At 40.5% G+C, this 12,439-nt stretch overlaps 1 protein-coding gene across 1 annotated transcript in view; it reads left to right on the top strand.

The window, feature by feature from the left end:
• Window positions 1-12,439, top strand: part of LOC137371994 (mast/stem cell growth factor receptor Kit-like) — a 103,715-nt gene that overhangs the window by 26,365 nt on the left and 64,911 nt on the right. The window contains exons 5-7 of the mRNA XM_068035225.1: window positions 5,333-5,495; window positions 8,687-8,873; window positions 10,668-10,783. Of these exons, the coding sequence (XP_067891326.1) occupies window positions 5,333-5,495; window positions 8,687-8,873; window positions 10,668-10,783 (466 nt within the window). The remainder of the gene's footprint in view (window positions 1-5,332; window positions 5,496-8,686; window positions 8,874-10,667; window positions 10,784-12,439) is intronic.

Raw genomic sequence — 12,439 nt, 5'->3', positions numbered from 1 at the left:
TTTACTGTGATTACAGCAGTGTTTAAGTGACTGAGGGCAACCCAGAGACTAGGGCTGCTTGATACTCACTACTTCTGGAACCAAGTATAAGTCCCAGAGCAATGTACAAGGCAGCATTATCTTTTTCAAAAATGTATTCTGTTTTATTTTTATATGTGTCTGAATATGAAATTAATACGCTCCATTGCCAAAAAAGCAACAACATATGGTGATGGATGCAATTCGGACTGACACTTTTTTATATTGAGAAAATTGGATTCTGCACTTGTGAACATTCCCCACTAGTACAAGGATCCATTTTATTGCCTTCGCTACACCCATTGTTCATCAATGATAATGTGTGCGTGTGTGAATGTATTACAAAATATTCTGGATTTTTTGATTAATGCAAATTATTCTGATCTCAATGAAATGGGAGCTTTAAGGGACCTTGTGTTGTGTCTATGTTATATCTTGTTTAAGTTTGGCAATTGCTTTGTTACATTGTTTTCTAACTCATGAGTTTTGGCAATAATGTGTCTGAAGCCCTTTACCCGATTTCTTCAAATCAGGCAAAAGCTTTACCTCCATTATGTCAGAAAACTATATAATTATGTATTATAGTTAGAATTGAAGAATAGGAGAGGACTTAAAACTGTTCTGGGAGTTGTCCATAAGTCTTCTATTAGTAGCAAGGAAGTGGCAGGAAGTATTAATTCAGAGATTAGGGAGGCTTGTGTTACGACCAGGCGAGAAAGGTGTCTAGGGGTCTTTTACTATCTTCACCTGGTCTTATTGTAACAGGGTTTAATTTTAAACACACTATGTTTTGAGCTCCCCCTTTATGAATCCTTGTTCACAGCTTTCCAATTATAAGGCAAAGAAAGCAGCACACCAGGTTTTCTTAGGTTTAAAGAAGAAAAGTTACATTTATTAAACCTTAAACAAACTCTAATTCGGTTAACACCTATGGATACATGTTGCGCCCAGACTAGCATGCGCACGCGATAAGAACATGCAAATAGAGACAGAAAAGTGAAGAAAATAAAATGGAGAGGTTTGAGACAATCTCTGAAAAGGTTTTTTTTTTACTGTGCTTTGAGCTTGCTGTAGGGTCCTTGATTGCAGGTAGTCTTGCTTTTTGTTGGGGCCCAGTATTCTTCTTAAACCTTGTTCACTGTAGGAGACATTTCTCTCTTGGGGTTCATATGTCTTCAATGGTTTCCGAAGCTCGTGAGAGTGTGATGAAAGCAGACAGGAGAGAGATCTTTTCCAGTCCGGGAGCGAACAGCCCTCTGATTTTCAAACACTCTGTGGCAAGTGCAAAATTCAAACAACTCCAACAGTCAGCCAGTTATGTGACTAAACTGGTCTGACCACATCTGTTTGTGTATTCGGCCATCTTAGTAGTTAACCTGGAATGCTTCAATGTCTAGTAATCAAAAGTCCATTGTGGATTAAATTGGAGCAGGGACTAGCCCCTTTGTCCTTTGAAGTACTGTCTGTTGATATGCTAATGTCTCTCTCCAGCCAAAGTCTCCAATTGTTTTTTAAAGCAAGTTCTTTCTTCACCAACAACAGTTAAAATCAATGTTCGTGTGGCAAAATTAAATTTCCTCATTCTTGGCAGGTGCGGGGGTGGGGGGGGGGGTGGTGGTGGGGGTGGGGGGGCTTGCCTGACACTAGCAGAAAAAGAAATTTTGTAGTTAATAAAAGATTTCACGTTTATATAGATTGGGAAGAGCAGAGTAGCTCGAGTCAGAAAGTTAGTGAATTTTTCAAGTACATTCAAGATAGTTTTCTGGAGCAATATGTTCTAGAAGCAAAAAAAGGGCAGGTCATACTAGATTTGGTAATAAGTAATGAGTCAGATTTTAGTCATAAAATAACAGTAAGGGAGCATTTGTCTAACAGTCATCATAAAAGGATCAAATTCAATGGTACGTTTGGAAAGGAGAATCATTATACATTTACACAAGTATTCTAGACTTTGGTAAGGCCAAATGTAGCAGAATGAGGCAGAAACTGACACCAATAAACAGGCCAAAACTATTATCAGGTAAAACTACACATGAGCAGTGGGAGATGGTTAAAAAATAATTTATCTTAATACAGGATAGGTATATACTGTATACCGCATAAGGGGAAAGAGCTTTAGTGTTGTAGTGTAGAGATGGCACCACTGACAATGCAGCACTCCGTCAGCAATGGAAGACATAAAGAGAGTAAGATCTGCAAAAAAAGCGAATAAAAAAGAAACTTGCACGGGATATCAAGATTAATACAAAATGTTTTAACAATTATATTAAAAGATAAAGGGTCGTCAAGAGTAATGTGGGCCCTTTAAAAACAGATGCAGACAATATTGCAAGTGAAAATAAGAAAATGGCAGACTTGTTGAATTTGTGTCAGTCTTCAGAGTAGAGGAAGAGGATAATGTAATTTTATATGCTCTTTTCCTTAGTTTTTATATTATCTCTCTCCTCTTTGGTTGACTAGGGCTGTTTTATTTGATAAGTAGAGATGGCACTTAGTGTCAGCCTAGATTTTGTGCTCAAGGGCAGGATTTTGGGAGGCTGATGGGAGCAGGACCAGAGACAGGTAGGCCTGGAATTTCACGCAGCTGGTTTGCCAGCATCATCCCGCCCTGAGCCATTTTCGAGAAGGCAGGATTGGGCACAGAACAGCTACCTGCCTGCAAGCGGCGAATACCTATTTGAGGTAATTAAGGGAATAAAAACAAAATACTACAGATGCCGGAAATCTGAAATAAAAACAAAGTGCTGGAAATACTCAGCAGGTCAGGCAGCATCTGTGGAGAGAGAAGCAGAGTTAACATTTCAGGTCTGTGACCTTGCATCAGAACTGACAAAGCTTAGAAAAGTTTTAGGTTTTAAGCAAGTGAAGTGGCTGGGGTGGGTGGGGAAGAGAACAAATGGAAAGGTGTATGACAGGACAGAGGACAGGAGAGATTAAATAATCAAGATGTCATGGGACAAAGGCAAAGAGATTGTTAATGGTTATGGTGAAAGACAAAGCATTAGTCCAGAGTGAGTGTCAATGGCAGATTAGTAGCAGTTTTGTCCAAAAGCACAACATGAAAAACAGGCACATGTTTCAAAAAAAAAACACAAAATTAAAAATTAAAAAATTAAAAAAGGGCCAATCATGCTCTGAAATTGGTGAACTCAAGGTTGAGTCCACAAGGTGCCTAATCGAAAGATGATGTGCTGGTCCTTGAGCTTGCATTGATGTTCACTGGAACACTGCAGCAGGCCAAGGACAAAAATGTGGGCATGAGAGCCAGGGGGTGTGTTGAAATGGCAAGCAAGCGGAAGCTCAGTGTTATGCTTTTGGACTGAGCAGAGGTGTTCCGCAAAGCAGTCACCCAATCTATGCTTGGTCTCTCCAATGTAAAGGTGACTGCATTGTGAGCAGCGAATACAGTATACTAAATTGAAGGATGTACAAGTAAATTGTTGCTTCACCTGGAAGGAGTGTTTGGGGCCTTGGATGGTGAGGAGAGAGGAGGTAAAGGGGCAGCTATTACACCTCCTGTGATTGCATGGGAAGGGAACGAGGTGTTGGGGGTGATGGAGGAGTGGATGAGGGTGTCGCAGAGGGAATGATCCCTTCGGAATGCTGACAGGTAAGGGGAAGGAAAGATGAGTTCGGTAGTGGCATCATGCTGGAGGTGGCAGAAATGGCGGAGGATGGTCCTTTGGATTTGGAGGCTTGTGGGGTGGAAATACTCAGCAGTTCCATTATTACGTGTAGCTCCTTCATCATTACTTCACTGTGGGCCAGTCGTACAATCAACTTAAACCTCATGAAGTTGTGCAGTTTAACTGTAAGCTAGTAGAGTTCAGAATGCAGTTTTTAACTGTGAAATAATGAGTAAATTACAAAATTATCATACAGTTGAGGAATTGATTGACTTCACAATGCTGGAGTTTGATTACTGCCCTATATGACACTTTTCAAACCAAATATGATTTGCAGTATCTGCTAGGCTAAAAGTTGTTGGGAGTGATGTTAGTTTGTTAGCTGCCTGATTTATACTGAAAACATACAGGTTGACAGACAACATTTCAAAAGCTCTCCCATCTGATTGCCTGAGACTTGCCCAACTTGATTTTCAAGCATATCTTGAATTGAGTGACTATTGCCCCCACTTGAAACAGATGGGAGCCTTATTAAAATATTTAAATTGGACTCCTCCACTGCTTGTAGGACCCAGACATAATTTTCATGTACCAATGGGTAGAGCATGTGTCACACATGTCTCATCCAGCGGTCCTTTAAAGGAGTGCTGGAGATCACTCTCAAATGTCCAGCAGACATGTGGCACTGATTTTTCTGGGGCCAGAAGGAGCATTAATCCTACCATTCCATAGCTCCCACTTAAACACTTACTCCAAGCTCCTTTAGAGGAGCCGCTAGATTTCCTGCCCCATGCCCACCCCCTGACTGTCAACTGCTGGTAGCTTCCACATTCCATTCGATGAGGCTCGACCATGAAAATGGTTAGGGCTTTTCCATAAACCCAGAGGGCTGGCAGTACGATTTCTCAATCCACCGTCTCCCCAGTACGCACTTTATGTGAAAATCAGCACCATTGTGTGAGCAGTTAGTGTATGAACAGCTAATGTGTTCATGTGACATTACTTTGTCATGATGTTAGTTGAGAAATTAAACCAAGTATGTGAATGACTCCATTGAAAAATTTGACCACATTAACTATAAAAACAGAAAATGTTGGAAATACTCAGCAGGTGAGGCAGCAAATGTGGAGAGAGAAAAAGCGTTAAGTTTACGGTCAATCACCTTTCAACCATATTAACTTCCAGGCCACCTTCTTCTGTTTTTATCTTTTGGTTCATATCTTCCACTGCTGTATTTTATTTTGATTTGAATCTACAAAGCAAGTGGAGAAGATATCCAGTAAAGTTTCTGGACGAATCATTCAGTTACCATCAGTTACCAAGAGTTTATTCAGAAGTGCTGATGAAGGTAATTAATATGCCAAATGTTTTAATTCATTGTGCAACTGACCATGGTGAAACAGTGATGAAGAGGTATATATTATGACTGAGGCTCAGAACCTTGTGCTTGAAGAAAGTTAATGATTTTGGCTACTGGCCTTATCTGGAATTCCAGTTGCCATGATTTATTGCAGTGTGAAAAATCACCCATAAATTAAGCCAAGAAATTCCACAAAAGAGAATAGTGAAGAATTGTGGTGTTGAGGACAAGCTTTGTGAAGAGGATGTTAAGTGTACTGTTCATTTGTTATTCAGAAAACAACTGAGGACATGAAATAAAATTATTTTCTGTCTCACATTACTTCCAGGCAGCTAAAGTGACAAAGTCATCCAACAACTTTCCTAAATACTATCAAACCATACAAACATTGAGCATTGACTCAGTGAAAGTCAATGACACTGGAAGTTTCACCTGTTTCGCCGGAAATGGTTTTGGCATTTCAAATGCTACAGTGTTCCTGCAGGTTGTAGGTAAAATACTTTATTACAATTCAGCAAAAAATGAATGTCTATGAAATAGTGGCATCTGAGTTCATAAGACATATTTTAAAAATGTCTATGTAAAGTGGTTTCTTCTTTGTATCAACACAAATTATGTAATATAACTTGGATGTGAAGTCAACCAAACCCTATTTGAAAAGTTATTCTGTCCAATTTTATCTAAATGAAGTTGTGAGTCATAAACTAACTCTCAATGTCTGATGTAGAATAAGGTTCTATTTTGTAACACAAATCTAATCCTGTGAGTTAACAAAGCTTGGATATTACTGTAATAAAAACAAAAAATGCTGGAAATACTTAGCAGGTCTGACAGCATCTGTAGAGAGAGAAACAGAGTTAATGTTTCAGGTTGATGACCTTTCCTGTTAACTCTGTTTCTCTCTCCACAGATGCTGCCAGACCTACTGAGTATTTCTAGCACTTTTTTTTTCAGATTTCCGGTATCCACAGTATTTTGCTTTTATTTTGGATATTACTGTGACTGGTTACATCAAGTCTGTAACACAGAAACATGCCATTTGGTCCAACTGGTCTATTCTCCACACGAGCTTTGTCCCATCCCTCTTCATTTAACCCGATCAACTTTCTCTTATATTCCTTTCTCTCTCATGTACTTATTTCCCTCCCCTTGAATGTATTTGAGAAGCTCGATAAACACATGTACAAATGATTAACACACCAGTGCTTAATTTCTTTTCGGTGGTTTAATTGAGGCGTTAACTCTGTCAGCATTGTGAACTTTGATAAAACAATGGAGAGAAATATTTGATATCAGTATATTAAATGTTTGTACAAATATATCACTCACAGTAATTTCTTATGAAATCCGGTTGTGACATAATTTTTCTTTGATTATTATCATAGTCTAGTTTATTTTCATGCTAAATATTGCTACAATAACTGCAAAAGTTACTTTTACACCAGACTCCTTGATACCCCTTAACCCCACAAATCTTGTCCATATCACATATAGCAGGAATAAAGTCCCAACAAATGCATATTTTTACTGTTCAAATTTCATCAAGTTTAGGTTGCTACTGGCAAAGCCATCAGAGATCTGCAAAGCTAGCTTTCAGAATAAATAGCCAAAAGCATATTATACTTTGGATTTCCAAAGCCTTTGTCAGCAACCATTCCTATTACAACTTGTCCGGTTTAAGCTATATAAAACAAATATTAACTGCTATTTCCCAGTAACTAACTATTCATTATCACTTGCTAATCATGCAATGACTCTGTTCTAATCCTTGAGTACTAACTCTGCAGTCACATATGGGGAGTTTACTCACAACCTCTAGCATAGCAGCCACTGCTGGCTGATCCACATCTGACCCAATTTGGAGCAATCCAGAATCTTACTGGACATGAGTGTTTGTCACTATCATGGAAATAAGAAAGCTATTGGCCCCAGATTTTGTGGTCAGTGGCAAAGGGAGAGCACGCACTGTTATCTCGAGAAAAGCTACCGAAAAAGATTTAGTGGGTTCAGGAGTGCAAATTTTCCTTATGCCGATATGACATTCAATCTGGCGCCATCTGTAAGGGATCTGTGGGATCCAGCAACAGTAAAAGGGGGCCCCCTTTTTATTTTTAATTATTTTTTCTTCATTTTGTATTTGTTTGTTTTATTTTAGTTTGCTTCATCATTCATTTTTTTTTTAACCACTGTGTTTTTCATGTTTGTGCTTTGGGCTAGGGCTGCTCATTTTTCTGTCAATTAACACCCTCTCTGCACTAACGCTTTGTCTTTCATCACACAATTAACATACTGTTTGCCTTTGCTGCATGACCTTCTGGTCAGTTATTCTCTATGACCCTGGCCTATCAACACCTTCCCTTTTGTTATCTCTTGCCTCACCCTGGCTTTATTGCTTAAAACCTATTACATTTCTAACCTTTGCCAGTTCTGATGTAAGGTCACTGACCTGAAACATTAACTCTGCTTCTCTCTCCACAGATGCTGCCTGACCTGCTGAGTATTTCCAGCATTTTTTGTTTTTATTTCAGATTTCCAGCATGTGCATTATTTTAGCAACATTTAAAAATTTCACAACTTTTAAAAAAACTTCTGCTTTTCTATTTATAGTACCAAAGTGAATAACCTCACACTTTCCCACATTATACTCTATCTGCCACATAGTTGCCCACTCACCTAATCTGTCTATATCCCTTTGCAGCCTCTTTGTGCCCTCCCTTATAGCTTACACATTCTCATCTAGCTTTGTATCGTCATTAAACTCGGATATGTTATTCTCGGACATTAATATAGATTGTAAATGGTTGAGGTCCCAGCACTGATACTTGTGGCACTCTGCTGGTGACAGGCAGCCAACTTTAAACTGTCCTGTTTATCCCTAATCTTTGCTTCCTGTTAACCAAACATGTATCCGTGCTAATATATTACCCCAAATCCATGAGCCCTTATCCTGTTTTCTCTCTCCCTCCTTTCTTGAATAGCAGTGTTACTTTTGCTAACTTCCAATTGACTGGGACTGTTCCAGAATCTAGGGAATTTTGCAAAATCATAACCAGCGCATCCACTATCTCTGCATTCTATCGCTTTTAGAACCCTCGGATGTCAGCCATCAGGTCCTGGGGATTTGTCAGCTTTCAGTCCTATGTAATAATACTTAATTCACTGTAATATCAGCACTCTGAACTTCAGAAACTAGCAGCTCAGTTCTTATATTGTGCATTTTATAATTTTACTACCAATTTGGTGTCAGCGCTAAGTAAGTTCAGGTATGCACTGATGCAAAAGTGACAATGTGATTTAGGAATCAAATGGTTAAAAATTCTGCTCCAAGAAATGGTGCAGCGGATTGGTTACTGCAAGGTTCCAACTTGACTCCTGAGTTAGCTATTGCACTATCCTGGACACTTCTTGGCTCAGTTTCTACTAGATGCAGTATAACTGAAAATGTGTTAGTTAAATTCAGCTAGAAAGTAATTGAATGCCACTGCACTATCATAAGCAAATACTATATTTAATATAATGTATGTTGCCAGCTTTTCTTTGTGTTTTTGGTTACATCTTTGTAATTTTAAAATAGCATTTATTTATTTATATATTATTGTTAGTACAAAAGGATTTTCAAAAATTGCTTTTAAAAAATATTAAATGTCTTACATGATCTTTTCTCTTTTATGGTTTCAACCAGCTGAAGGATATATAAAGTTGTTAACTCCAGAGAGCAGTGTCTTTCATGTGGACATTGGAGAAAACCTTGTGTTAAAAATGGAGTTTGATGCCTATCCAGCTCCTGATCAACAGTACTGGATTCACATGAATGAGACACTACTTAATACATCAGACCATTATATTAAATCTGCAAAAATTGGGAACAGGTACTTAATATTCAAATGTGATTTCACACAAGTGTACGATACTTTATAGGTGGCATGCCTTTATTATAAATGGCACTAGTTCACACTGGTTTGCCAGTTGCTTCATCTTTATGCCATTACATGACAGTGACAATGGGCTAAATTTTCCTGGTTGGGCTGTGATCCTAATGTCAGCATCAATTCTGGGTCTGGAACCTGGAAATGGCTGTGACGGGATGTCGCTCACAATCTTTCCAGAGGCGCCAATTAAGAAACTGCCTCCTGGAGCCCTATCCAATTAAAGACAGTGGGCAGACCAGTGAAGTGGGAGGCCCAATGGGAGGGCTTGCAGTGATTTCCAGCTGGCAATCCCACTGGGCAAGGTGAGTGCTGCTGAAGCAGGCAGGAGACCATGAGGGCTGCCTCAAAACAGAGGCACTCTCTGCAGCATTATGGAAAGTTAGAGATCCCTCATGGCCACAGCTGTCAAGCAATCATTGTGGAAGGGGAGCCCCTCGACAGGATGGCCTGCGGCCGTGGCTTTGTCCTCGTATCCCACACAGTCTGTGCCAGGGTGATGGAAAGGAGGAGTTGGTGGCCACTGCCCCCCACTTCCCCCAACTCCGCCTGCTGCCGGGAGGCCACCTCAAGTTGAATGATGGGCTCTGGCCTCAGCAGGGTCACAGGCACAGTCAGGAAGATTCCGGCAGTGACATCTCTCCACTAGTTGACCCAATAATGGGTCTCACTGGCTACCTGCCACTGCCAGGCGGGCAACCTCTGCCACGTTCACCCTGCCTCTGGCAAGATCGTTCGGAGGCAGGAACACATCACGTAGCCAACCCAATGCGCTCTTTTCTGATTTTGCTCCTGATCCCATGGAGGCAGGTTATGAGACAGTACCGGGAAAATCCTGCTCAATGAATGAGTGATCATCCTTCTTATATCACAGTAGTTGCTTCAGTGTAAGACAGCCCAGAGGCCAATTGAGGTCTTTATTGGCCTATTGTTAGCCACTTAAGGGTGTTTTCCCACCCCTACTGGAATGAAGCCAGCAATGGTGTGGGGGTGGGGGAGAGGGGTGCGTGGGTGTACCCGGCCATGCGGGGAGGTCTCCCAGTAAAACATGGTGGCCTACCTGCAGGCTTGGGGCATGGCCTCCTCTGTGGGCAATCTGTGGCCCACAGAGGACCCCGCCGACAAACAACCCACCTCCTGTAACAACCCCCTTGCACTCATTGCCCATCATTGCCAGGGTCTGCTGGACTGGCCCCAGTGACATCGCCTCACTTATCTTCTCTCTGGGTGTCCAATGCTGGGCTTGCTCCCAGGCCTCCTGTAGTGCCGGCAGTGGCCACCGCTGCCGGTGGCACTACTGATACTACTGAGGTGTCAGCCTTTGATTGGCCAGCAGCTCTTGGAGGTAGGATCTCCGTCCTTAAAGGGACAGGTTCCTGGCACTGGGCACTTATCTGCCTAAGCACCGTAGAATCATGCTGGTGGGGGGGGCTCTGAAAGTCCGAGGTCGGGTTCCCTTTTTGGCCTGGCGCCGGGAGCCCCGCTGGCACAACTAAATCCAGCTCCATATGTGTAGTTGCCACATGTGTTGTCTATTTACTCTTTAAAATGGCAAGCACTGATAGCATCACCATTCTATCTACTGCAAAATCTGGCCCAATAACCCTCAATTGTTATTTTGTATGGGTATTATTGAAAGAAATTTATGTCATACCCACCACAAATATAAAGTTGTTTGTATCTTGCGTTTTGATCTAACAGTCACTGTTCTATTATTATCATACATGTCCTTCATAGATATATTAGCGAACTTCATCTGGTCCGAGTAAAGGGAACAGAAGGTGGAATTTATACATTTTTTGCTTCGAATTCTGATTCCAACTCATCGGTTGCATTTGTCGTGCACATAAATAGTAAGTTGAAAAAGTTGCCTGCAAAGTGTCATGTGATGAAATAGTGGGCTGAGCAGGAAGAAATCATTGGTTCATCTAGTCTTCCACTCTAAACATTGTTCTGTTATTGCCATACATTGTATTTATAGATACATTAGTGAACTTCATCTGGCCCTCTAATTTTAATCAAATTAGACACTTGCCATGGAATGATATTGAAAGAGACAGTAGGCATTATTTCAGCAGCAGTGGGTGCTCATATTTACTCCCTTGTCAAAATGATAATAGCCTGTGCAATTGAACAATAGCACTAAAGTCAAGTTCAACAATATCTTTCACCTATTCTCAGTTTGATATGCCTCATATGTCTTTGTGTTTTAGAAAATCGTGTTTTTACAGATCAATCTGAATTTTCATAATTAAAATAATGATTTTCAGTCACCCAATTTTTAATTCATCAATAAGGAGTAATTCAACAACTCCCCCGTAATGTGCTCAATAGACTCATATATTGGTGATCGAGTAGTATGGAACTGACAGACAAACAACAATGTTTTAGTTGATTGAAGGAATTCTGATAATTACCATCAGAGCTGCTATTCCATTTATTATATGTTATTTGTTGTTTAGACTATATTTTATGGTCCAAACTTTAACTCAAACAATTCATTTACTAATAAATTTAACGTTGCCAAAGGCCTTTGCTTGACACTGGTAATAACACTTCAGGAAAACTTTTTTGGCCAGCGTGTAGCAAGTCCTACAAGAGAGGGATGCAGTTTTAGACTTAGTTTTAGGAAATGAAGATGGGCAGATGGAAGGAGTGGCAGTGGGAGAGCATTTTGTTGTAGTGATTATAATTCAGCCAGTTTTAACATAATTATGGAAAAGGGCAGAGATAGAACAGGAGTTAGAGTTCTCAATTGGGGCAAGACTAATTTTACTAAACTGAGGAGTGATTTAGCAAAAGTGGACTGGAAACAGCTACTTGAAAGTAAATCAGTGTCAGAGAAGTGGGAGACATTCAAAGGGGAGATTCAAGGGTTTCAGAGTAAATGTGTTCCCTCAAAGAAAAAGGATGAGACGGCCAAATCTGGAGCCCCATGGATGTCAAGGAGCATACAGGGTAAGATAAGCCAGAAAAGGAAAGCTTATGTCCGACACCGAGAACTCAACTCTACAGAAAGCTGAGAGGAGTATAGAAAGTGGAGGGGTGAAATCAAAAAGGCAATTAGGAAAACAAAGAGAGGGCATGAAAGAATATTGGCAAGCAAAATCAAGGTGAACCCAGAGATGTTTTATCAATACGTTAAGAGTAAAAGGATAACTAAGGAGAGAGTAGAGTCCATAAAAGACCAAAAAGGAAACCTATGTGTCGGGGCGGAAGATGTTGGTATGGTTCTTAATGAAAACTTTGCATCTGTCTTCACAAAAGAGGGGGATGATGCAGATATTGTAGTTGAGGAGGAGGAGTGTGAAGTATTGGATGTGATAAACCTAGGGAGAGAGGAAGTATTAATGGGATTAGCATCCTTGAAAGTTGATAAATCACCAGGGCCAGATGAAAGGTACCCTAGGCTGTTAAAAGAAGCAAGAGAGGAAATAGCAGAAGGTCTGACCATCATTTTCCAGTCCTCACTAGATATAGGTGTGGTGCCAGAGGACTGGAGAACTGCT

Source organism: Heterodontus francisci, chromosome 1 (assembly GCF_036365525.1).
Source record: "Heterodontus francisci isolate sHetFra1 chromosome 1, sHetFra1.hap1, whole genome shotgun sequence".
NCBI classification, from domain to species: Eukaryota; Metazoa; Chordata; class Chondrichthyes; order Heterodontiformes; family Heterodontidae; genus Heterodontus; species Heterodontus francisci.
The sequence above is the reverse complement of the archived record's forward strand: the minus strand, read 5'-3'. Positions and strand labels throughout refer to the sequence as shown.